The 23,224-nt window shown below is 44.8% G+C and overlaps 2 protein-coding genes across 3 annotated transcripts; one reads left to right on the forward strand and one right to left on the reverse strand.

Annotated features, from left to right (window-relative positions):
* Positions 1-1,300: 1,300 nt before the first annotated feature.
* anapc11 (APC11 anaphase promoting complex subunit 11 homolog (yeast)) lies at positions 1,301-7,090 on the reverse strand. The gene is made up of 2 exons (XM_061733114.1): positions 6,743-7,090; positions 1,301-2,887 (listed from the first exon to the last, which is right to left on the reverse strand). Exons 1-2 carry the CDS (start codon positions 6,849-6,851, stop codon positions 2,742-2,744), a joined length of 255 nt encoding a protein of 84 aa, XP_061589098.1. The 5' UTR covers positions 6,852-7,090; the 3' UTR covers positions 1,301-2,741.
* Positions 7,091-11,528: 4,438 nt separating this feature from the next.
* On the forward strand, positions 11,529-23,224 carry LOC133453728 (cyclin-dependent kinase 12-like). Of its 2 annotated transcripts, none has more exons than XM_061733115.1 (4): positions 11,529-11,769; positions 14,060-14,722; positions 14,828-14,944; positions 21,464-23,224. In XM_061733115.1, exons 2-4 carry the CDS (start codon positions 14,090-14,092, stop codon positions 22,829-22,831), a joined length of 2,118 nt encoding a protein of 705 aa, XP_061589099.1. In that variant the 5' UTR covers positions 11,529-11,769; positions 14,060-14,089; the 3' UTR covers positions 22,832-23,224. The 2 variants fall into 2 exon arrangements, with proteins under 2 accessions (XP_061589099.1, XP_061589100.1); XM_061733116.1 differs by lacking the exon at positions 11,529-11,769 and adding an exon at positions 11,807-11,922.

The raw sequence follows: 23,224 nt of genomic DNA on the forward strand, positions 1-23,224 counted from the left end.
AATGATCATCAAAAGGTGTGCTGGGGCCTGATGTACAAAACGTGTGGCGCACAAAAAACGTGCGTTCGCCACTTTCAACGCTCACGGTCGGATATACAAAGAATGACGTGAACGTAGAAAGCTGCGGTCTTTCACTCACACATTAAGGCTGGTGTACGCACTTTTCTGAGGTTCTGTCCGTTGGCGACACTCACTGGTGATGCAGTGAAGTGCAGAATATGAGGAAAATTAACGTCAAAGTTCACGACAGTCCCGACATCACCATATAAGTTACACAAGAGTGGAGCTGCAACAATCTCACAATCAACCACATGATCTGAACAAACAACTAAAGGAGCTCAACGATGGAACCTGCAAATCCCGATGGAGCTTTGGCTCCGTTAGAGGAACCTGCTGATGCAGGATCAGGAGCGAGTCCTCAGGGACCAGACTGACCTGCTGGTCCAGGACTAAGACTGGACCATCAGCTGGTTCAGGTACCAAGAGGATCCTCCTGGATCTCTGCCCTGAACTGAACCAGCTGCTCCGGTTCAGACCAACATGATGCTTTCAGCTAGAGCTACTGACAGGTCGGACATCTCAGTCACCATGACGACCGTATGGGACGAGTACTGGAGATTAAAGCCAGATCCTAAAACATCCCATAACTGTGTCTGAACAGAAAAACATTAAAATACATTTTGCAGCGAAAAACCGGTTCTGTAAAGTTATCTTTTAAAATAAAACTAAGATGTCACGGAAAGGTTGGTTGGTACGAACTGATGTGATTCAGCAATGAATTAATAAAGTTTTTATTGAATGTTGAGGCAACTTTCAGAGTCTCATATCGGGTTAGCTGCAGGTGCTGCAGGATCTAGAAAGTGTTTCTCCGGGGATGGACCAGGATCTAGACCGGTCTCTCCTCCTGCGGATGCAACACTCTGAGTTAAAGCAACTTTGCTCTTTATTTCTCACGTTTGCACCTCAATAATCCTGTTGGCACAAGTTGTCTTTATTTCTGCAGCAGAGGAATCAGATCGTAATGCTTCATGTTTTAAATATAAATGTATATTGTTCACATTGTTATACTTATGAGAGAGGTGATCGCGGACGTCCAAAATGTGTAAGACTCAATAAACTCAATAACATTGGTCTTAATCCGTCAGTATATAATACGCGTGACAATAAAGCAGAACGAGGAGCCGTTTTTTCATCCACCAACTTAAATTCTGGTGTCGGTTCTTAAAATACAAACAAGAAAAGCATCGGTAATGATGCACTGACGCTGCCAATAAACATTCACAAACCTGTACGATCATAATAAAACCACAACTCTTCACGGAACGCAACGCAAAGAACAGCATTACCCATAATGCAATGCAGCTGAAATCGGAAGAAATGCCCCCAAATAAATTATTTATTCCAGCTCACAGCCGATGTTTTTTTAAATTTGTTTTACCTTTTTTTGCACATTTCTTGAAACATATGCATTTTGTTTGTGTTTTATGTATATGAGACAGGGCGGAGTGTTGTGCTTCCGCATGTGTGCTCAAATCCACGCTGATTGGTATGTACAGAGAGACCTGCGTGGATTTGGGCGAACGCACAGTTTTGTACATCTGAAGTTTTGCGTAGGTGTAAATTCCACGCTCGGTTTCACATTGAAATTCACGCACTCTTAGTACATAAGGCCCCTCTAAAAAAAAAGATGTTTTGACATTTTTCTGGTCTGGAGCATTCATTTCTGTTAACACAATGCCAAAAAGGAATGACACCTGCAATTGCTTTAGAGGGGGGGATTTTTGCTGTTCATTAGTCTGAAAAAGGTTATCAAATATGTTGAAACAATTTGCAGTTCTGTGCAGCTTCAGTAAAAAAGATTATTTGTAAGCGGGAAGCATTGAAGACACTTTCTACTCTTCCCAGGAGCTGATGTCACAGCAAATTTATCTCAACAACAGATGGTACAGTGCTCAGAAAACATAAAGAAAGCAGGCGGAGCTGTGGGCCTGGAATGCCAAGTGTCGTATTTGGCATCACACAACATTTAAGCAGAAGCACTTTGTACCCATCGTCCAGCAGGGCGGTGGGATGTGTTTTAGTAGCAGCAGTCACTCATGACAACGATCACCAACCACAACTCTCACGCAGCCATCTGCCTGATAGCTTAAACTGGGTCAAAACTGTTTGGTTTTGGAAAAGCTTGGTCAAAGTTCAGACCTCGAACACGTTCAAACACTGCGGTGAGTCTAGAGAGCTGTGTGACACATGGGAGTAAACATTAGTAAAATAAGCGTTTCATCATGTAACATCCACAGAGAACCTTCAGCCCGCTCTGCAACGTACCAACCACCACCGATTTAAAGCCGTGGTTGCTCTATTTGTGCTCGCTGGAAAAACAAACACAAAGAACAGTAAGTGCAGACAAAACAACTGCACTTTTCAATCAGAAATCTTCTCCTCGGAGCTGTTACTGGAAACATGAAACAGATCGAAGCTCATTAAAAGGAATTAAAGTCCGAATCGGTCGGCAGCACACTGAGATTCAGGTCACGTGCGTCACATTCGCTGGAGGCAAACCAGCCCAACGCCATTAAAGGCAGGATTCATGGAGTGCCTGCGAAGCGTTTCCATTTAATCCCAAATTTAATCAACAGAAATGAATCCATGGAAAAGTACAAAAGTATAAAAGTTTGTCATTTACAGCTGGAACAAAAGTGACGTCTCAGAGTCTCTGTGTGAGTCCGGGCAGGTGAACGGCTTCACTCTTTGAACTTCCACTCCTGGCGACACATGGGGCACTGCTGCTGGACCTGCTGGGAGTTCAGCCACTTCAGGATGCAGTGCATGTGGAAGCAGTGGGAGCACTGGCCCCAGACCAGTGGGCAGTCGTCCCCGGGAACTTTACCTGCACAAACGAGAGCTGCATTACAAACTGCACTCAAGAGCAGAACTGAACATAAAAACATCCAACAGGCGTCTTCTCCAGATGTAAATACTACACAGTCTGAGGTTTTGCTGCTGTAAAAGGCTGTAAATATGGAAACACTTGCTGGTATCCTGCCCTGAAAAACAAAACAAAAACAAAAGTAAAATGATCTCTAAAATAACCTGGAACTGGAAATGTTGAATAGGGGTGGGCAAAAATATTGATACGGCAATATATCGCGATACATAGTCTCCCGATACGATATCGATATTCAATGTATGTATCGCGATATATTGCCGTATCAATATTTTTGCCCACCCCTAGCTGCACGTTATTTTGTGATTTCAGTGTGGGTGAGACACTGCATTTTATTTTTGTCATTTTAAGTCAGGGGCAAGTAGCTGTACTGTATTTTTGTGATTTCAATTTCAGTGTGGGTGAGACACTGCATTTTATTTTGAGTATTTTGTATCTAAGAATAATGCACACACTGCACTTTTCATTGTGTTTCAGTGTGTTTTTTCATGCAAATATGTTGCATAATTAAAATGGAAAGTTTGAATTACATTGTTTTGACTCAGTCTGTCGATTGCATTATCACTATCATCTGATGTACATATATACAACTTGGATTTTAAGATGTGTAATGCATTTTTACATTTTTCGGTGAACTATGTAGAATATCGCAATATATCGGGATATATCGCATAATCGGGATATCGCAATTTGTATCGTATCGTGGCTCAAGTATCGTGATGCGTATCGTATCGTGAGGTCCTTCCCAATACCCACCCCTAATGTTGAATGAAAGCAATCATTATTGATTATTTGCTTAAGAAAAATCAACCTTTACTTTTGGTTGAACTGAAAATTTGGACATCATAAAAGAATGTAAATGATGCTTCCAAAATGATGACTTTAATATTTTGTTTAATCTCTTTAACGCTCAATCAGACGTCTGCATCTGCCGACAGGTATTTCTCTCCTCCTCCTGAGGAAACAGCTTTCTCTCCTTCTCTCAACAGGATCATAGATGACCTTTTAAGAATAGTCCACATTTCTTCCTTCCTATTTTATTAATAATTCTTTGCTGTTTTTGGTCCGTTATCCTCTCGAAGGGTCGATGTGTCTGAGCCTGAGCTTCCTGGACAGTATGTTTTTGCTCCTGGATGGATCGATAGTCTTGAAACCTTATTCATTCGTCCTGCACATATTCACGGTTTCCTGTGCCAGACGCGGCCAAAGCATCCTCAAAAAACAGCAAAGCACCCTCAACGATTCACAGCATATTATGGGTTTTCTTTGCCTGAAAGCTTCTTTCCTCCACATGTGAACACAGAGCAGAGGTGACTGGCTAAACAGCATCAGTTTCATTGGTTCAAGATTCCCCCAGAGACTCTTGGACCCTTGTTTGTTTGTTTGTTGCAGGGCCTTTTTCCATGGAGCCTATTGTTAATCCCCCTCATCAATATGAACTTGCATTTCCTCTCGCATCCGTGTCCTGGGAAGGTGGTTACAGCCCCGTGGGCGTAGCCTGATGGATCAGACACACATCTAGAAAGATGGTCTGAAAAAGATCTATAAGGCCGCTCGATCAAACCATGATGCACCAAATTTTGTCCATCGCTGAAAGGTCTGGACTGCAGGCAGATAGTTTTCCATCTCCTCCTCATCATCCAGGTTATGTTGCTACTCTGCCACACCAGACGAGACCCAAGCTGCAGACTGTGTAATGATCCTGAGGAAACAACCCAGCACATAATAACGTGATGTAAGATGCTGGCAGGCAAAGCGAAACACCTCAACCCAGTAGTGGGAATATTGTGTGGGTTGGAAGTTCCCAGGTGAAGATGGGAGATCCCTCCCCGGGTGGTGGAGAGTGAAAGAGCAAAGATCCTGTGGTGCTCCCAGATCCCGACACCGCGTTGGACAACAAACCCCAGGAGAAAGCAGTGGGGATTGAAGCGAAGGAAGGTGAGAAATTGTAGAAATATCAGGGGCTGAAGGAAGAGATGGAGGATGTGGAAGTGAAGACAGCAGGGGTGGTGAGAGAGTCGGAGCTGTGACATCCAGGCTGGGGAAGTGGCTCACATCCCAGCAGATCTCAGCAGATCTCAGTCCGAAGTGTGTGGCCCCAGGAAGAGCAAAACATACTGCCCAGAACCCTCAAACTCGCAGGCCAGCAAATCTGTCCACGTCCACGGTCTCGGTGAATGTCATCACATCATGATACACACAGTACTGGAGTTGAGGGGGGAATGAGGGGGGATGAGGGGGGATGAGGGGGGATGAGGGGGGATGAGGGGGGATGAGGGGGGATGGCATCCCCTCTGAAATAAAAACGGTCCAAATCATCCCCCCCTGTAAAACTGCCATCCCCCCTTTCCATCCTTTATGTCATTTCATCAATGAATGTGGTTTTACTGCTATTTCAACATTTAGAGTCATCACCAGAAAAATAACTTATTTGACAATTTTCACCTGTTTCAAGTAAATTTTCACTTGAAATAAGTAGGAAAATCTGCCAGTGGGAAGATTTATCTTTTTATTACAAGCAAAAAAATCTTGCTCCACTGGCAGATTTTTCTACTTATTTTAAGTGAAAATCTACTTGAAACAGGTGAAAATTGTTGTTTTTTCCAGTGACGTGTCTTGTTTTAAGTGTAATGAGATTTTTTTTACTAAAATGAGATATTTTAACTAGAAATAAGACAAATATTCTTGTTAAGATTTGGAGTTTTTGCAGTGATCCATGTTACTTATCCTGTGAAGGACAGAGTCATATTGATAAGTTCAGAAAAGTGTTTTTTATTGTTGTGTTTTGATGTATTTGATGTAAGCCCAGTGGATATTTAAAGCTTACAGAAGGCTGCATTTAACTGCTGCTATGTCATTCCTGCAGTATTTCTGCAGGTGTTTTGGTCAGTGCTATTATTTGTAATATATTATATTATTTGTAATCAGCACAAATTATCTGTCCCCATATGATAAAATCCACCATCCCCCCTGATTTTTTTTTTACAAGTCGAGTACTGGATACACATACACATGTGTCTCTCCTTTCTCTTCTTCATTCTCTCTGTTTGTTCTCTCTTTTCCTGCTCTGTCCAGTTTGGCCTCCAAACTGATGATCCAAACTTATGATCCAAGTCCTGGTCAAGGTTTCTTCCTTCCTAAAGGGGAGTTTTTTTCTTGCATACTTCCTTTTTTTTCTTTCTTCTATTTCTTTTTATTGACATTCAGCATTAGACATTCACTGTGAATGATTCACATACATCTTTTACATACATACATACATACATACATACATACATACATACATACATACATACATACATACATACATACATACATACATACATTTCTCCAATTTATGATTAATACATTCCTGTTATCTTCTCTATTTTATAAATGTCCATTGTAATTTCCATCCATACCTTTAAAGTTGGGCTCTCCTGTGATGAAAAGCGCTATATAAATAAAATGTATTATTATTATTATTATAACCATTTCCTTGAAATAGTCTTTTTACAGGCCACTAGCAGGATATTCATTCAATTTGTATCACTTTTTGGCCAGTCTTTATACTTTATCTAGATAAAATTAGATACTTGGCTTAAGGTTTTTCTCCCACTAGGGGAGTTTTTACCTGCCAGTGTTAATGTTTATGTAATAATTGGGGGTTCATGTTCTGGGTCTCTGGAAAGATCCTGGAGATCATTTCTGTTGTAATAGACGCTATAGTGAATGTAATGTAATGTTGTCCCCGGGAGCAGCAGCTGATCTCGGGTGAACCCTTATAGATCCATGGGTGTAACAGGTTCAGGTACTCACAGTCCGGGCAGCATCCGTTGAAGGGCATCCTGCAGATGCCGCAGTTCTCGTCGTTGGCGACCCACAGCCAGGAGGCCACGCCGCTCCACTGCTTGATCTTCACCTTCATCCCGGACCAGGGGGGAGATCAAACCCGTGTAAACCCTGGTAAACCCTGGTAAAACCCTGATCAAACCCTGCAGCCCCGGGAGGAGCGAGGATCACTGCGATTACGGACCGGTCTGCTTCAGAGATCCAGCACCGGCACACTACTTACTTCAGAAGATGATTGAGTTAGTCATTTAAACACCATTTTCACGCAAGTTAGAAACTCACAACATACTTCTGTTAACCGGTGAGCATCTTCTTCTTCTTTGGTTTTAATTGTAACAGGTTTTTGTGTTGAAGGGGAAATGCTGCCCCCTGCAGTCTCTTGTAGGAAACGCACCAACAACACTTGAGTAAAAATAAAATACTATATCCATGTATCTTTTAGTCATCTTTCTTTCAAAAATGTATTTAAAAAATCTTATTAAGTTCTTATTTGATTCTCAGTTTCTTCCTCCAAGCTGTTGCTCTGATGAACTCTCACAACTAATAGAGTCTCAGAGAAACTAACCAATCACGTGCAATAACAATAATAGCAGTTACATGCTGTAACAATGCACCTTCCGGCAATAATCATGTCTGACTCACTCTGCTGCACCTCTCACTTTTTTGTATTTGTTGTATAATTTGTTTTTGTATAATTGTATATATGCTATTTTATTCAGAGCCGTCATTTTTCTCTACCTCATACTGCTGCACCTTAGTTCTTTAATTGTATATATGTCAATAAGTGCCACATTTGTTTATTTACTGTTTTATTTACTTGTTTGATATTCTAATCTAAAGAGCGAAATAACCAGAGTCAAATTCCTCGTTGGACAATGTTCAAACCAGGCCAATAAAGACGATTCTGATTCTGATTCTGATTTAAAATTGGAGAGTTAACATATTTTAAAAGTGAAAATATGATAAATGAAAACGAATAATTTTATTTAAATGTCTCTAAATGTAATTACAGAGAGACAGACACAAAAATGCTCAGCGTTTTTAATTATCTAAGACAAGATGCAGTCATGAGCATATACCGGTAGTAGAAATGCCAAGAAATTGTTCTCTAAGTTTTGGAGCATGTATTCATTCAGAAGAGATGCATTGTATATCATAACATTTTTCCCTCACACAGCATATTGGTTACACTTCTGTAGCACCTTTATAACTTCCTGTTGCACTGTTAAAACCATAGTCTATATAAATACTTGACAAACCCTTCATGACATCACCCAAGGGTTTGGGAAGCTGACAGGAACACATTTACCATCAAAACCAGCTTGCAGATCCCTCCGCTGATCCGTGGAGGAGGAGCTGTGGACATGGGCGTCAGTTTGATTTCAGAAGTGCTGGGGACATTTACCATAAACCTGAGTAAGGTTTGAAAAGTGCTGGGTACGAGCTAGGCCCATTACTTCCGAATTGAGGTTTCATGATAAATAATAGGGATTGCATTAGATGATGCGTATTGACGCGATATTGTCCCCATATTAAAAGCCATCTGCGCGGTCTTATTTAGGTCGTCGGAAACATCATATACATATTGCAAGCCTTTTATTATTTTAATATTGCTGATCATGGCTTACAGTTTAAGAAAACTCAAATATCCTATCTCAAAATATTAGAATATTCTGGGAATCTTAATCTTAAACTGTAAGCCATAATCAGCAATATTAAAATAATAAAAGGCTTGCAATATTTCAGTTGATTTGTAATGAATCCAGAATGTATGACATTTTTGGACTCCAGAAAAATAGGACTTTATCACAATATTCTAATTTTCTGAGACAGTCCTGTAAACTTGTTTATGTCGTTGTGCTGAACCACTTGCGAATATCCACGGTTACTTTGTGTTAACGGAGCAGCAGAGAGCAGAGTCTTGCTGCTGCAGGAAACTGCGCGCTGGAAGCAGATCAGTGACGGACACTGGCTGATTTATGGTTCCGCGTTGCACCAACGCAAAACGGTACGCGACGCTGCGTAACCTACGCCGTAGGCTACGCCGTCGATTTAACGCGGAACCATAAATCAGGCGCATTTGTCAGTTTTTTCAGACTTTTCGTCTTTTCAACTGAGCATGAAGACACATAAAATGAGGGTGCAATGCTTATGCACCCTCGTATAACCGGGCCTGCAGAACGCAACTTTTAATTCCCAACTCCTACCTGGAGAGGTGAAGCCCGAGTCCTCCCCGCAGCGCTGTCTGTCACACACATACAGATCTGGGCACAGACGCAGCAGGTCATGTTGTCCCGCCACTAAGATTTTGCTGGCCTTATATGTTTCCTGTGTTTTATTTTGTTCATTATTGATAAATTTAGTGTTGATGTGTGTGTGACAGACGTGTGTATGGGGCGTTAATGAAAATACGGGACAAATCGCGTCTTACTTTATTTATTTATTTATTTTTTTTAAGTGGTGGGGACAAATCTGCTCGTCAGACAAAGTGGTGGGGACGCGTCCCCACCGTCCCCGGCGTAAATGACGCGCCTGGCTGTGGATTCACTGGTGAACGTTTGCAGCACAATATCTTGTTTCAAATGTTGTTGGTGAAATCAGCCCCTGTGTTGAGCCGACACTGGGTTAACACAAGCTGCTTGCTGCTTTGCTTAGCTTTGTTGCGTTACCAAAAGTCGCATTTCCAATACCCCTAGATTTGCACAAAACCCAAATATCAACAGTTGATTCAGTGATAGTGGCTAGCCATTTTCTAAGCCAATCTGTAGATACCTGATGTGGTACAAAAAAGTACAGTTATAATGGATGTGAAATAAGCAATGGAGACCAAAATCTTTTTTCAAACCAGGCTGTAATTGTTCATTTCTGCTGAAAAGTTGAACATTTTAACATCAAATTCGATGGAGATTTACCTTTGCAGTCAGCCCCCAGTGGCCAGCCAATGAACTGGAACTTTTCTCATTTCTGCAGTGGCTTCCAGCCGGAAGTTAGGTTGCTGGCGTTTGTGCAAATCAGTTTGTAAGGTCTCTATGTGCAGTCACACAGTCGTGAAGCACGTTTCCGTCTCTAATCAGATTTCCAAGAGGAAACACCGGCAGCCTTGGAGGAAAGTATTTTGTCCCCTGATATAACATGACGGCTACATGTTAGAGGCTGCTTTGTGAAAGCACACACCAGGTAGGCACTATTCTGTCTGTGTGGGACCTGGGAGGCAGAGTAGGGAAAGGGATGTTCACCACCTTATACTGGAAATTCTCTAAGCAAAGGTAGGAGCAGAAAAAGGCAACTTTCTCAGTTTTTAGCTCAGGGGGTTCCCCTCTCTGGAGAGCAGAGAGGTTTTCCTGTTCTTGAAATTATCTTCATGTACTCACACATGAGAGTCGTGGAGATTCAGTCAATTTCATGACACCAACATTGACTTTTGTTTCATCTCTTGCTCGTTTTCCTTCTCAACCATTCATTTACTGAGTATTTTAGTCACCTTTGTCATGATTTTCACTGTACATATATCAGGTCAAATATGATTTTACTGCATGATTTTTCTTTAAAAAAAAGTGATGTGCAGTTGAAATGAAACGGGACGATGGATATATAGACGGAACTTCCAAAAAAAAATGCAAATATTACTTCAATTGAAGTTTAGCTTGACATTTATCATGAAACGCCTGCTTCGTGCTGCTGCAGGTGAGCATCTTAAAGGGGACCTATTATGAAAAACATGTTTTCTCTTGCTTTAACATTTATAAAGTGGTCTCCCCTCAGCCTGCCAACTCAGAGAAGGAGGAAAGCAACCAAATTCTGCAGTGTCTGTACAGCCGCCCGGATGAGCCATCCAGTGTCATGTGACTTCTACGAGCCGTTCAGATTCTGCGCATTTTCGTTACGTAACCAAAATGCAAACCACGCCCACAACTATAAAACCGTGTAACTGCATGCGAGCGTCCGACTATCGCGTAGCACTGCGTGACATCGGACGCTCTCTGTCCATCTCCCTCCAGCAGCTGCCACTTTATTGAGGTTTTTGTAGCGAAATGAGGAGGTATCACAGAGATAACTTCTCATTTCAACTAACTGGATCAGCTGTTCCTCATCCGTGACTGTTTCCTACAGCGCTTTCAACGCGAGCGACAGGAAGAAAATAGAAGCAGGGCGTCCGACAAATCTTCAGCTCAAAACGGCACGCCGCGTCGTGCTGCAAAGCGCTGCGTCGCTGCGTCCAGTTAGGACAGTCCAATAGAAAATAAAGCAATGGAATTGATTTTGTCGCTGACGCTCGCTCGCATTGCATGCAGTTAGGACATGGTGTAAATTATGTGATTTATGGTTCCACGTTACACCAATGCAGAGCCTATAGTGTAGGGTCTGCGTCGATTTAATGCAGAACCATAATTCAGGCTTAACTCCGCTGGCCGGAGCTTCCGCAATTTTTTCATAGCGGTGTACGCTTCATTCAGGCCAATCAGCACAGAGCCTCATTATCACTCAGAATCCCGCATAGATAATGAGGTTAGAAACGGACGGTAAAGATAAAGACATGGCCCAGAGGCTGAATTTCTAATTTATACAGGAAAAAAACAATCAAAAGCTTGTTTTTAAGACATTCAAGGCCTGTTTAAAATAGATATTAGATGCCATAATAGGTCCCCTTTAAACTCCGAGGGTGCGGTTCCGCCCCCGGCCGGCAGGGGGCGGCAGCGGCAGCTCGGGTCTCTCTCTGAGGGAGGTGACGACCACAGCTCCCGGTTCACTCAGGTTCCTGCTACCACGGCTGCTGCTGCTGCAACCTAACTTTTCCTAAACAGCTCCTGGGGGTTTCCAGTGCTGGTGTAGCTCCACCAGGATCTCCTCCACCCCCGAGGGTGAATCTGCCCCGCGAAGACGGAGATTGTGGCCGCAAACAGCAGCTCCGCCGCGGCTGCAGCGTCCGGATGGTTCAGGACACAGCGCGGTTAGCCTGAAATAACCGCTCTCAACTCCGTCCAGGGCCGGCCAGGGTGAGTCTAATCATCCCCTCCGCTGCAGCCCCCCACCAGCGCCCAGAGAGGCCGAGACATCGCTTATTCCTCCTTAAAGGGCCTCGAAAAGCGGCTCAAACTCTCCCTAAAGGCTGTTTTAGAGCCTTTTCTGTCGTGTCTGAAGACGAGCAGGTTTGTAGCTCCAGCCTCAGCTCCCACGCGACTTTTACATGTAAATACACAGGACTGTCTCAGGAAACTAGAATATTGTGATAAAGTCCTTTTATTAAAAACAAAAATGTCATACATTCTGGATTCATTACAAATCAACTGAAATATTGCAAGCCTTTTATTATTTTAATATTGCTTATTATGATTTACAGTTTAAGATTCCCAGAATATTCTAATTCTTTGAGATAGGATATTTGAGTTTTCTTAAACTGTAAGCCATGATCAGCAATATTAAAATAATAAAAGGCTTGCAATATTTCAGTTGATTTGTAATGAATCCAGAATGTATGACATTTTTGATTTTGTAATTGCATTACAGAAAATCACAATATTCAAATTTTCTGAGACAGTCCTGTAAACGGAATGCAGTAATTTGAAATCCTGGGAGCCATTTCTGTTCTCATTATGGTGTAAACAACATATCAGATGTTGAAACTGGCAGATTTGGTCATTTTGTTGAAAATATAGGCTCATTTAAAGTTTCATGTCAGATGCACATCTCAGAATAGTTGTATCAGGACATCCATTTCAAATGCTATCAGTCCACTGAATAGGAATTTATCATGCGTAATCAGAGCCTTGAGTGGACAGATAGCATTTGAAGCCGCTGATCAGGATGTAGGTAGGTGTCAGGGGGACATCAGTCTCTGGTTACAGGAGACGCATTCCTGTCCTCTGCAGGACTCCAGCTGATCAACAGTCCTGTGTCCTCGGTAACAGATTCTCTGTTTCATGATGTACCAAATGTTTTCTGCTGGTGCAAGGTCTGGACCGGGTCTTTCTCTGCCAAGCATCCTGCTTGGGATGGATTTAGTGTGTGGTTGAGCATCGTCTTGATGCAACGCACAAGCCCTTCCCAGGAGAGACATCTGGATGGAAGTATACGTTGCTCTAAAACGTCTATGATCATGTCAGCATCGACACCGCCTTTCCAGATATGCAAACTGCCCACACCACAGACACCAGTACAACCCATTACCGTGAAGGCTTTTGAACTAAGCTCCTCTGTGGTCTGCAGGACATGGTCCATGGGTTCCAAAAACACATCCAATTGTTATTAATCTGACCACAGCACAGTTTTCTGTTTTGCATCAGGCCATTTTAACTGAGCTTTGACCCAGAGAAGACGGCAGCGTTTCTGGATGGGTTCAAATATGAGCGGACCCTTCAAGTCCGGTCCTTGGCGGCTGCTGCCCTGCATGTTTCAGATGGCCCTCTGCTCCAGCACACCTGGCTCAAATTAGTGGAGCATTGACTCACGTAGACCGAGATGACAAGCTGACGGAGATCCAGTCAGGTGTGTTTCAGCAGGGAAACATGCAGTACATGCAGGACGGAGCCGGGACACACGGATGCTTCCTAACATGATAGAGCTGAAAGCTGAACTGTGTTAACGGTGAACTCTTACTCTGGATGTGTTCTTCTAGGATGGTTTTTATTAATGCAGTGCTGCTTGAGGTCCTGAAGATCACAAGGATCCAGTTTTGATCTTCACCCTGGTCTGCCAGATTCCTCCTGGTTCTCTGAATCTGGTGATGACATACACTGTAGATGGTGGGATCCTCACAATAGTCAAGGAACATTGTATTAAATTTGTTCCACAATTATTTTTTTTTGACGCAGTTTGTCACAAATTGGTGACCCTCTGCCTGTCGTTAGATCTGAAAAGTTCTGCCTCCCATAAATGCTGCTTTTACACCCACTCAACCAAATGATCTGTTGCCAATCGACCTAATCAGTTGTCAATTGCTCCTCCAGAATTTTTCCATTTGCGCTGTGTCCAACTTTTTTGAGATTTTGTTACCATCAAATCCATAAGGAGCTAATATTTTATCATTCTTATTGTATCTAATATTTGTGTATGTTTTACAAATGGCAAAAAGTCGGTTTCTGTATATATTTAGTTTCTACTGTTAAAAAAATATAGATTTACAAGATTTTCAAATAATTTTTACGCAGCATTCCAACTTTTGTGGAATTGGAGTTGTGGTTCAAGTTCAATAAAATCTGCTCATCTGTAGATAGACAACTGAACACAATAAGGCAAAGTAGAATGCAGTTGATAAAAGGCTTTACAGATGTTTTCCCTCTTTCCCAGCTGTGAGTTGCTCTGAGTGGATGACAGAAGATGCAGTCCAACCGGGCAGACTTGAGCCACAGGCGGCAGTTCAGCGACAGGAGCTCCAGCCGCTGGGACATCTCCAAGGAAGAATGGGAAGAGAGGTGCAATCCCCACAGAGATAATCCTCGGGATTCCTATCACAAATACCATGGAGACGGACACGGTAACGCAGAGAGAACGAGCAGGAGCAGGGACTACAGCGAATCCCCTAAAAGGTGGTACGATAAAGACCCGCCGAGCAGAGACCGGAGCAGACAGAGCCCCGTGAGGAGACGCATGTCTTCGCCGGCCTCGGACGGGTCCGAAAAGAAAGGGCGGAGGTTTACAGGGGACAATGATGTCGATTACAGATACAGACGCGAGTCTCCTGAAAACACATACAGACTGTCACCAGACGGTTATTCACACGATCACAAAAGCAAGGATTTTAAATATGCCCAAGTGCATGAAGAGGATTTCAAAAATGGGAAAACATCCCAAGACTCCCGAGACAAGCCCTGGCGCGAAGAGTTTTCATACAGAAAACATGAGGATTTAGATGACGGAGGCTTTCCTGGCTTTCACAAAGACAAAGACTATCGTAAAAGGAGGCAGGATTCTTCACAGGAGAGGTCACGGTCACCAGAGCGCTTCTCAAAGGTTAGTCACCACTTAAAATACCATGCCAGAGCAATGGTTCTCTTCTTTTTTATATATCTAAAGTAGTACTTTGCTTGATTACTGAAACATTTACATATCAAACAGATTTATACCAAGACCAAAGTGGGGATGGACAACTCCTCCACATCTGTATATCATGAAGAGTATGAAGAGTATGACCGAGACAGAGGAAGGTTTCCCTTAAATGGATCCAGTGGAGAGGTGAGTCTGGTGTTTCTGGTCCTGCACATCTGTAATGCCGTCCTTATTTTTGTAATAGACAATGATAAACTGCACTGAATAACGGGCCTTATACTGCAGCTGGTCATAAATTTTTTTTTTTTTTTTTTTTTTCACCTTGTTTGCACACATATTAATGATTGATACCATGTCGGTAGAAACCAAAAGTAAATATATGTGCATTATTACTATATTTAATATATATACATATATATACGCATACATATGCGTACACATACATAAATATACACATACAAACCCAGTGTTTTTTTTTTGGGGGGGGGGGGGGGGGGGGGTGACGACATCCACTGCCAATCCAGGAAGCAGGAACACACGGAGACACACGTCAAGCACTAGAAATCTGCAACAAAAAACCACAAAACAAAGCACGAAACCGGCACGCAGCCAACAGCAATCGACCTAAATCTTGAGATCTGATCGCAGTCTGAGCTAAGCTACCGCTACCTAAACCCAAAAACTAGAGAGCCAGCATGCAGGTGAACAAGCGTGTGTGTGTGTGTGTGTGTGTGTGTGTGTGTGTGTGTGTGTGTGTGTGTGTGTGTGTGTGTGTGTGTGTGTGTGTGTGTGTGTGTGTGTGTGTGTGTGTGTGTGTGTGTGTGTGTGTGTGTGTGTGTGTGTGTGTGTGTGTGTGTGTGTGTGTGTGTGTGTGTGTGTGTGTGTGTGTGTGTGTGTGTGTGTGATAAACCAAACAAAGCTCCACCTGAAGTGTATCTATAGTGGGGGGAGGGGGGGGGGAGCCACCCCGCCACCCGCGAGACCAGAGGCCGACACGGAAGAGCCCGGAACCCAGGCCACCGGCAACCCCACAGAGGGGAGAGGTAGGAGGGAGGCAACCCACCGCCTGCGAGGCCCCCCCCCCCGCCCGGCGGCGGCCGAGGGGGCCCGCGGAGGCGGAGGCGGCCAAGGCGCGGGAAGAAGCAGCCAGGGATCCCGCGGCGGCGGACCGCGACCCAGGCAATCCCCGGCCACCCGGTCCGGGCCGGACACGCGGCCAGGAGGCCCTCACCCTTCAGGCCAACGACCCCCACCCGGCAGGGGGCCAGCCTGCCCGGAGAGACAGAGCCGCCCCGGCCGCCGACGCGGGCAGGCGCACCCGTCCCCCACGAAAGTGGCCCTCCAAGACCAGAGGGGCGCCCCGCCGCAGAGGCAGCGGGGGGGACCGGAGCCGGGCCCGGTGAGAGGGAACCCCCCAACAAGGCGACACCCGTGCAGGCCCGACAACGGAGGGCCCCAGACCCTAGCATCCCATTCATTCATCCATTCACCTATCCGATACCTATACTAATAATAATATAATATACTATACATAATAATAATAATAATACTAATAATAATACTAATACTAATAATAATAATAACCATCTTTGTATAATATAATATTCATAAATTATTAAGTTTTGATGTCCTGCCAATGAAGGCTCAAATCCTCCATGGCAGGACCCTTCCATACCGCATTCTCACCGACACAGACATACAATCACGCACCGTTTCCCCCTCCAGCACCGCCAGAAGGCGCCCCAGGCTGCACAGCGAGCCCCGCCAGGCCCGGGTAACCCGACCCACCTGTCCCAGGCCGGTGAGGGAACGCGGGTGATGTGTGACCCCCTCCCGCCCCTGGTGTTGAGTGCATGTGATTAATGCCATAAAAACAGGGAGGGGGGAGGGCCAAGTATCGATTGACACCGACCCCCCCCACCTCCCGAACTACGTGTCCTTGTCAAATGTATTTATTAAGTGTTGAATGTGCAGTGTCTATTTTACTGTTAAAACCGTGAGGCGGGGAGTGCCGGGCCTTGCGGGACAGTGCCCCCCACGACCCGGACCCCCCGCCCTTCGCCTATGTGCGTATGAATCGTGTAGGGGGGGAAGAAGGGGGAGCGGAGGCCGAAGCCAGGAGGCAGGACCAGCAAAGCCGGCCCTGATAAGACACCCGCGTCCCCCCACCGGCCATCCAGTAGACGGGGGCCGGCCCTCCGAGCCGGGCCAGGGCCCCACCGTACCTCCACGGGCGCCCCCGGCGCCGCCGGAGCCCCCAGACGGAGGGGGAAACGGTCCAACATCCTCCCATTCATACTGACAACATAAGACATAGATACCTGGGAATGGTGCCACCCCGCCGTCGCGCCCGCCCGTGCACCCCCCGGTCAGGGGAGGCCCGATCCCCGGACCCGGCCCCACCCCCCCCCGAGGCCACCCCGGCGGACACCCCAAGGGTCACGGAGTCCCCACATCCGCAGGGGCACTTGGCCCCCGCCCAGCGACGGAGGACCAAGGCAGCAATGCCCCCCCAGCGCAGACAGCCACCCCCCACCCAGGCAGGGCCGGGCCCTCCGGGTGGGACCCACACGTCCACGGCCCAGCCCCCCCCGGGAGGCCCGGAGACGCCCAAGCCACAGCCCCCCGCCCGGGCCCTCCCCAGCCACCCCCCCCACCGCCATGAGGCAACCCCCCCCACAGGCCCCCAAGGCCCCCACCGGCCAGGGACAGGGCCCCGCGGCCCCACCCACCGCCCCCCAGGGGCCACCAGAGGCCAGCGCCCCAGACCCCCCAAGCCGACCCCCAACCCCAAGGGCTACGAGATCACCACCTCCCCGCCCCCACTAGGTAACGAAGCCAATAATCGGGGACCACAGAGAGTGCAATTCAGCCGAATGTTGTTCAGTGGAGGCAGACATTATCTCACTACTAATATGATCTGATAAAAGATTCCTAAAATGGTTGATACATAAACTGGATTTTTGTTTCCAATTTACTAGAATGGTTTTCTTTGCGATACATAAAGCAGTGAGAACCCGGTGTGTCCAATTAGGTTCTATTTGAGGGTCTCCCAGGTGACCTAATATACATACCGTGGGGCACACTGGGATTCTGTGGTTGATCCATGTGGATAAATCCTCACAAATCTCCTTCCAGAACCTCTGTACCGGTGTACAGAACCATAAAGCATGCATATAATTATCTGGGGTGTTCTCTGTGCACTGTGAACAGATATTAGAGGTGACAAAGCCCATCTGGAACATCCTTTGTCCAGTATAATGTATTCTATGAAGAACTTTGTACTGTATAAGTTGTAAGTTTGGGTTTTTAGTCATAGTAAACGTATTTAAGCATATTTGTGACCAAGAAAACTGGTCGGTATTCAGAGAGAGATCCGCCTCCCACTTGGAGATCGGAAGAGAGACTGAATCGTCCAGTTTAGACACTAACCTGTAGAGTTTTGATAACAACTTTAAAGTGCTTAGATTCAATAAATCTATTATCTTAGCGGGAAGTTGTAAATCTAATTGTCTAATTTTGTATGTTTTATTTATTATGGCCTTAAGTTGTTGATACTCTAAAAATTTACTCCTGCTAACTCCGTATTGAACCATAAGTGTATTGAAAGGTACAAACTGTCCTCCTACAATTACGTGCTGTAAATACCGTATTCCTTGATCTCTCCATTGAACAAAGTTAACCACCTTTTTATCATTTTTCACGATGTCTGGGTTGTTCCATATGGGTGTACGGTCACATGGAAAAAGTGAAAATTTTCAGCTTGTCATAAATTGAATGCTGCTGTGATGAATGTTCTGTCTTATACATCCAGTCGACGGGGCTGGACGATGTGGCCTAAAGTTAAAAAGCGATATAGCTCTTAATTTTGGTTGATACGATTTAATATCGTTATGAAAACCACAGAAGCTCTGTCATGAATGCCCAAAAAGGATATCGGTCACATACCTCGGAAATTAAATAGTTCAAATAAATGAATGCTCATAATTTATTTAGATGTATAACCAAGAAATAGGACATTACTACCAAACAAATCTACAGCGCCCTGTAGCCTCATGAACGACGACAGATGCCCTAAATAGTTTACCCAAATATTGAAAGCGTGTTTAAAAGTCACATATTCATTCTGAAATCTCCTGATATGTCTGATGTATATCGTTATTGAATTATTGTCCAGCCCTAGTAGGTGACTGATATGTTTATTGGGCTATTAGCCCAGCTAGTAGTAATTGCAGTGCCGACCTGAAATGACACATCTGTATCACAGAAGCTACATTTCACTTTTTTCTTCTTTTTCATAAAAAAAAAATCCCTTTTGTAATTATTGGTTTACTCAATTTTTGTAGTCATATGATGTGTTTTTAAGTGAGCTATGTGCAGTTATTGTGGTACAGTGGAACTATATTCAGCTATGTTGACTAACACCAAGAGCAGCAGGAGCTCCTGTTTGGTCACAACTACTTATTTTCTCACCGATTCTGTCTTTCCTCATGATACTCAATGCTCCCGCTGGGCTTTAGCTCATAGGCCACTATCATCTAGGTTAGGTTATCTCCTGAGCGAGCGCTTAACTAATCTGACAGATATTTTATTGACTGTGACTGCGTTTCCATGCAGTCAATAAGCCTTTTATAACCAGAATATTGGCAATAACCCGGTTTTGCACGGCCATGTAAACACCAATAACCCCTTTGAATAACCCGAATTTGCTCATATTCGGGTTTTTAAAGACCCGAATATGACCCCTGGGTTACTCCTTTTAAAACCTGAATATTCAGTCATGTAAACACCAAACGGAATATCCCCATCAAACGGAACATTAATGTTTTCTGCGCATGCTCTGTTCACAAGGAATCTTGGTCTTTTGACGTACTTCTAAACATGAGAAACACAAGACCACGCCACACTTTTGGAGTGAGCAGGAGACTAATCATTTTATGAATGTAATGAAGGATATGAACATTTTGGCATTTGTAGACGGTAGAAAGTACCGGGATAGCGAGATTTACAAGAAGGTGAGCGAAAAGTTGCGCAAAGCAGCATTTGTTTTGAATTTGGATACAGAAAGAAGCGGAAATGACGGGAATTGTGTCATGATGTTCTCCGCGCGTCGCTGGTTTGATCCAGATATCCCAAATGATTAATTACTATGTAAACAAAATATTCTGAATGTTTCAGTAACCGGAATATTAGCAATAACCCGAATTTTGACTGCATGTAAACTAGGGGTGGGTATTGGGAAGGACCTCACGATACGATACGCATCACGATACTTGAGCCACAATACGATACACATTGCGATATCCCGATTATGCGATATCCCGATTATTATATTCTACATAGTTCACCGAAAAATTTAAAAATGCATTACACATCTTAAAATCCAAGTTGTATATATGTACATTAGGGGTGGGTTAAAAATATCGATATATCGATATTTTATCGATATGCATGTGTAGGAACGATTATCGATACATAAATCCAAGTATCGATTTAATTATTTATTTTTTTTTTTTTTTTTTTTAATCCCGATTTTTTTCCCCCCATTTTATCACCCATTGCTCCTACCTAAGTCAGTCCTGGGCATTGCTCCATCTACCAACCCCGGGAGGCCCTGCACTGAGCTCAAGTCTCCTCCTTAATTGAGGAGTGAGCAGGCTGCTTCTTTTCACCAGACAGGGTGGGGTTTCTCTGGCCAGACGTGGCGCGTGGAAGGATCATGTTATTCCCTTATTGTAACCAAAATATCAATATCGAATCGTATCGGAAATCGTATCGTCTTGGGACCTAGTGTATCGGAATCGTATTGTATCGGGAGGTCAGTGATGATACCCAGCTCTAATGTACATCAGATGATAGTGATGGATCTTAAAATCCGAGTTGCACGTTCATCAGATTATAGTGACAATTCATGGGACAAACTGAGTCAAAACAATGTTTTATTATAACTATACAAGCTAAAGTTACAACATATTTGTATGTTTTTCATATTATTTACATCATATGAAATTAACATTAAATTTAGTATGAGGTTGCTTTAATTATGTGGCAAATGATAATAAACATAAGAAAGATGGGTACTAAAACCAAGGACAGGCACAGTGATCAGTCAGTATAGATATAAATCCATAAATAAATTAACCTCTGTCCATTATTTTTCATTTTTTAAGGGCAGGTAATTGTCTTGTATAAAAAATAAATTATAAAATGAAATAAAACGTGAAATAAAACCTGAGCTCAGTGCAGAGCCCTCCCAGGGTTGGTAGAGAGTGGCAATGCCCAGGACTGTCACTTAGGTAGGAGCACTGGGTGATAGAATGGGAAAAAATCGGGGATAAAAAAAAAAATTAAAAATCGATATTCAAATTTTGAATATCGATATTGAATCGGCTGGAAAAGTATCGCGATATATTGCCATATCGATATTTTTGCCCACCCCTAATGTAAACGTAGTCATTGGTGCTTTTATTTATTTTTTTTATTTTATTGTAAGTCACTCTGTGATTGCTGTCTCTGAAAGGTGTTCTGTAAATAAACATTATAGACAAAATAGTGTCCCGAAAAAAGCTTTAAAAGGAACCAGGTATAACAACAAAAGTATCTTCCTAAAAGTGTGTGAGAAGACGATTTAAAAGTTTAAGATCATAGAGAAACTTGTAGATGCCGGACACTGATTGCTCTGTTAACTGTCTTCTGTGTTTTCAGTTCATCAAGAGCGACGCCCCCCCGGCAGACACCGAGGAGAAGTCCACCAAAGGCTTCCAGCGTTTCCTCGACGTGCTCAACAAGGGCGTGAACGTGGACGTTCTCACCCAGATCGTGACGCAGACCCCCACCCACGATGGCAACGACGAAGATGTCTCTCCGGGCTCGTTTCTGAGCGCCGCAGAGCAGCGGTGGTCTCCCAGCGGTGCCGAGAGGCCGCAGAAGCGGCAGCAGCGCGACAGCTGCTGGAGCGAGGGCTCCCACAGACGGGCCTCCCCGCAGCCTCACCGCCGCTCCCCCGGGCCCAGCAGGAGCTCCGGGTCCAACGAAAACGCTCCACGAAGGATGGACGGCAACGAACGCTCGTTCGGGAGTAGATCCAAGTCCCCCTCGGTGGAAAAGATGACGCTGACGCCCGAGGACGAGCAGAAGCACAGGCAAATGCAGGATGTTCTGCAAGCCATCGGCGTGGATCTGGGGTTTGAAGAGCTCGGCCAAATGTCCCATCGCATCCAGGAGCGTCTGTACGGGAAGAAAGACGGCGAGCGCGGTGGTAAATTAAGTCGCGAGCAAAGCACAAGGCAGCCGTATTATTCTACCACACGGGAGAGCCGGTCTTCCTCATCAAGGTCTAGTTTCAGCCCGCTGAGTCGGGACGGACCTGTGAATGCGGACTCATTGAGCGCTCATAGGGATGAGCCGGAAGAGGAGCCGGACAAGGAGCTGTACGAGCCGGACGCGCTGGCCGCGCTGGACGAGCTGGACGAGCTGGATGAGCCTCCGGAAGAGCTGCAGCCGTGTGAGTACGGGTGGAACATGGACGGCAGCTCCGCTGCGGACAACCAGCTATGTGAAGCTACTGAGCAATGTGAGGCTACTGAGCAAAGCAGCGCTTCACTGTTTCCTCCCAATCCCTCGTACGCGGTAACACAACCTCCGGGACCCCCCGTGATGCCGCCGTACCCCCCCATCAACTGCTCGCCGCTCCCGTTCCCAGTTCTCAATCCAGTCCCGCCTCCAATGTTGCCCCCCATTAGCCCGGGCCTTTTCCTGCCTGGCCTGCCTCCTATGCTCCCCTACCCCAACGTGCCACCGCCCAACATCTTTCCTCCGGCCATGAGGCAAACAAACCCCTTCCTCCCCCCACACATACCCCCTCCACACATACCCCCCCATCATATACCCCCCCATCACATACCCCCCTCACACATACCCCCCTCACACATACCCCCCCCACACATACCCCCACCACAGTTACCACAGCTCACTCTACCAGCCGCCAGTCGGAAAAATGCCCAGAGCAAATACATGAAAAACAAACAGCAGGCGAGACCCCGCTGCTTGCAGGTTATTAAAAAGATGCAGTGATGTACTTTTCAGGTGGAGAGAAAATGGTCTTCATGGTAGGACAAGTGATTTTTTTACTTTTCTGATTTTTCTTGGTCAAAGATCACAATGAAATATGCTTGTCAGGAGAGACTGCCGTCCTCCTCGTCGTTGAATCACAGCAACGCAGGCGGAGGGTGTTGGTGTCGACTGTGAAGCAGACGTGGTAAACGGCTGGAGCGTCAGAGTCTGAGGGAAAATCACCACCAATCGGACATGAATATGAGACTGGCTTCATCCTCACAGACTGAATTAAAAAAATAAAAATCCAGATCCTTTTTCCGAAGTTTCTCTCTGAGGTCGGAGCATGTACTACTTTTAGTAAAATGGGTTCTGCCTTTATCTCAACCATCTCTAGTCTCCTCTTGTTATGTA

The sequence above is a fragment of the Cololabis saira genome, chromosome 1 (genome assembly GCF_033807715.1).
Source record: "Cololabis saira isolate AMF1-May2022 chromosome 1, fColSai1.1, whole genome shotgun sequence".
NCBI lineage: Eukaryota > Metazoa > Chordata > Actinopteri > Beloniformes > Belonidae > Cololabis > Cololabis saira.

Bases quoted from the DNA above. Each gene is read 5' to 3' on its own strand.
- anapc11 (XM_061733114.1), bottom strand. From the start codon at position 6,851: ATGAAGGTGAAGATCAAGCAGTGGAGCGGCGTGGCCTCCTGGCTGTGG. The intron at 2,888-6,742 runs GTGAGTACCTGA...TCGTTTGTGCAG, and splicing joins CAACGGATGCTGCCCGGACT to GTAAAGTTCCCGGGGACGAC.
- LOC133453728 (XM_061733115.1), top strand. From the start codon at position 14,090: ATGCAGTCCAACCGGGCAGACTTGAGCCACAGGCGGCAGTTCAGCGAC. The intron at 14,723-14,827 runs GTTAGTCACCAC...CATATCAAACAG, and splicing joins CACCAGAGCGCTTCTCAAAG to ATTTATACCAAGACCAAAGT. The intron at 14,945-21,463 runs GTGAGTCTGGTG...CTGTGTTTTCAG, and splicing joins TAAATGGATCCAGTGGAGAG to TTCATCAAGAGCGACGCCCC.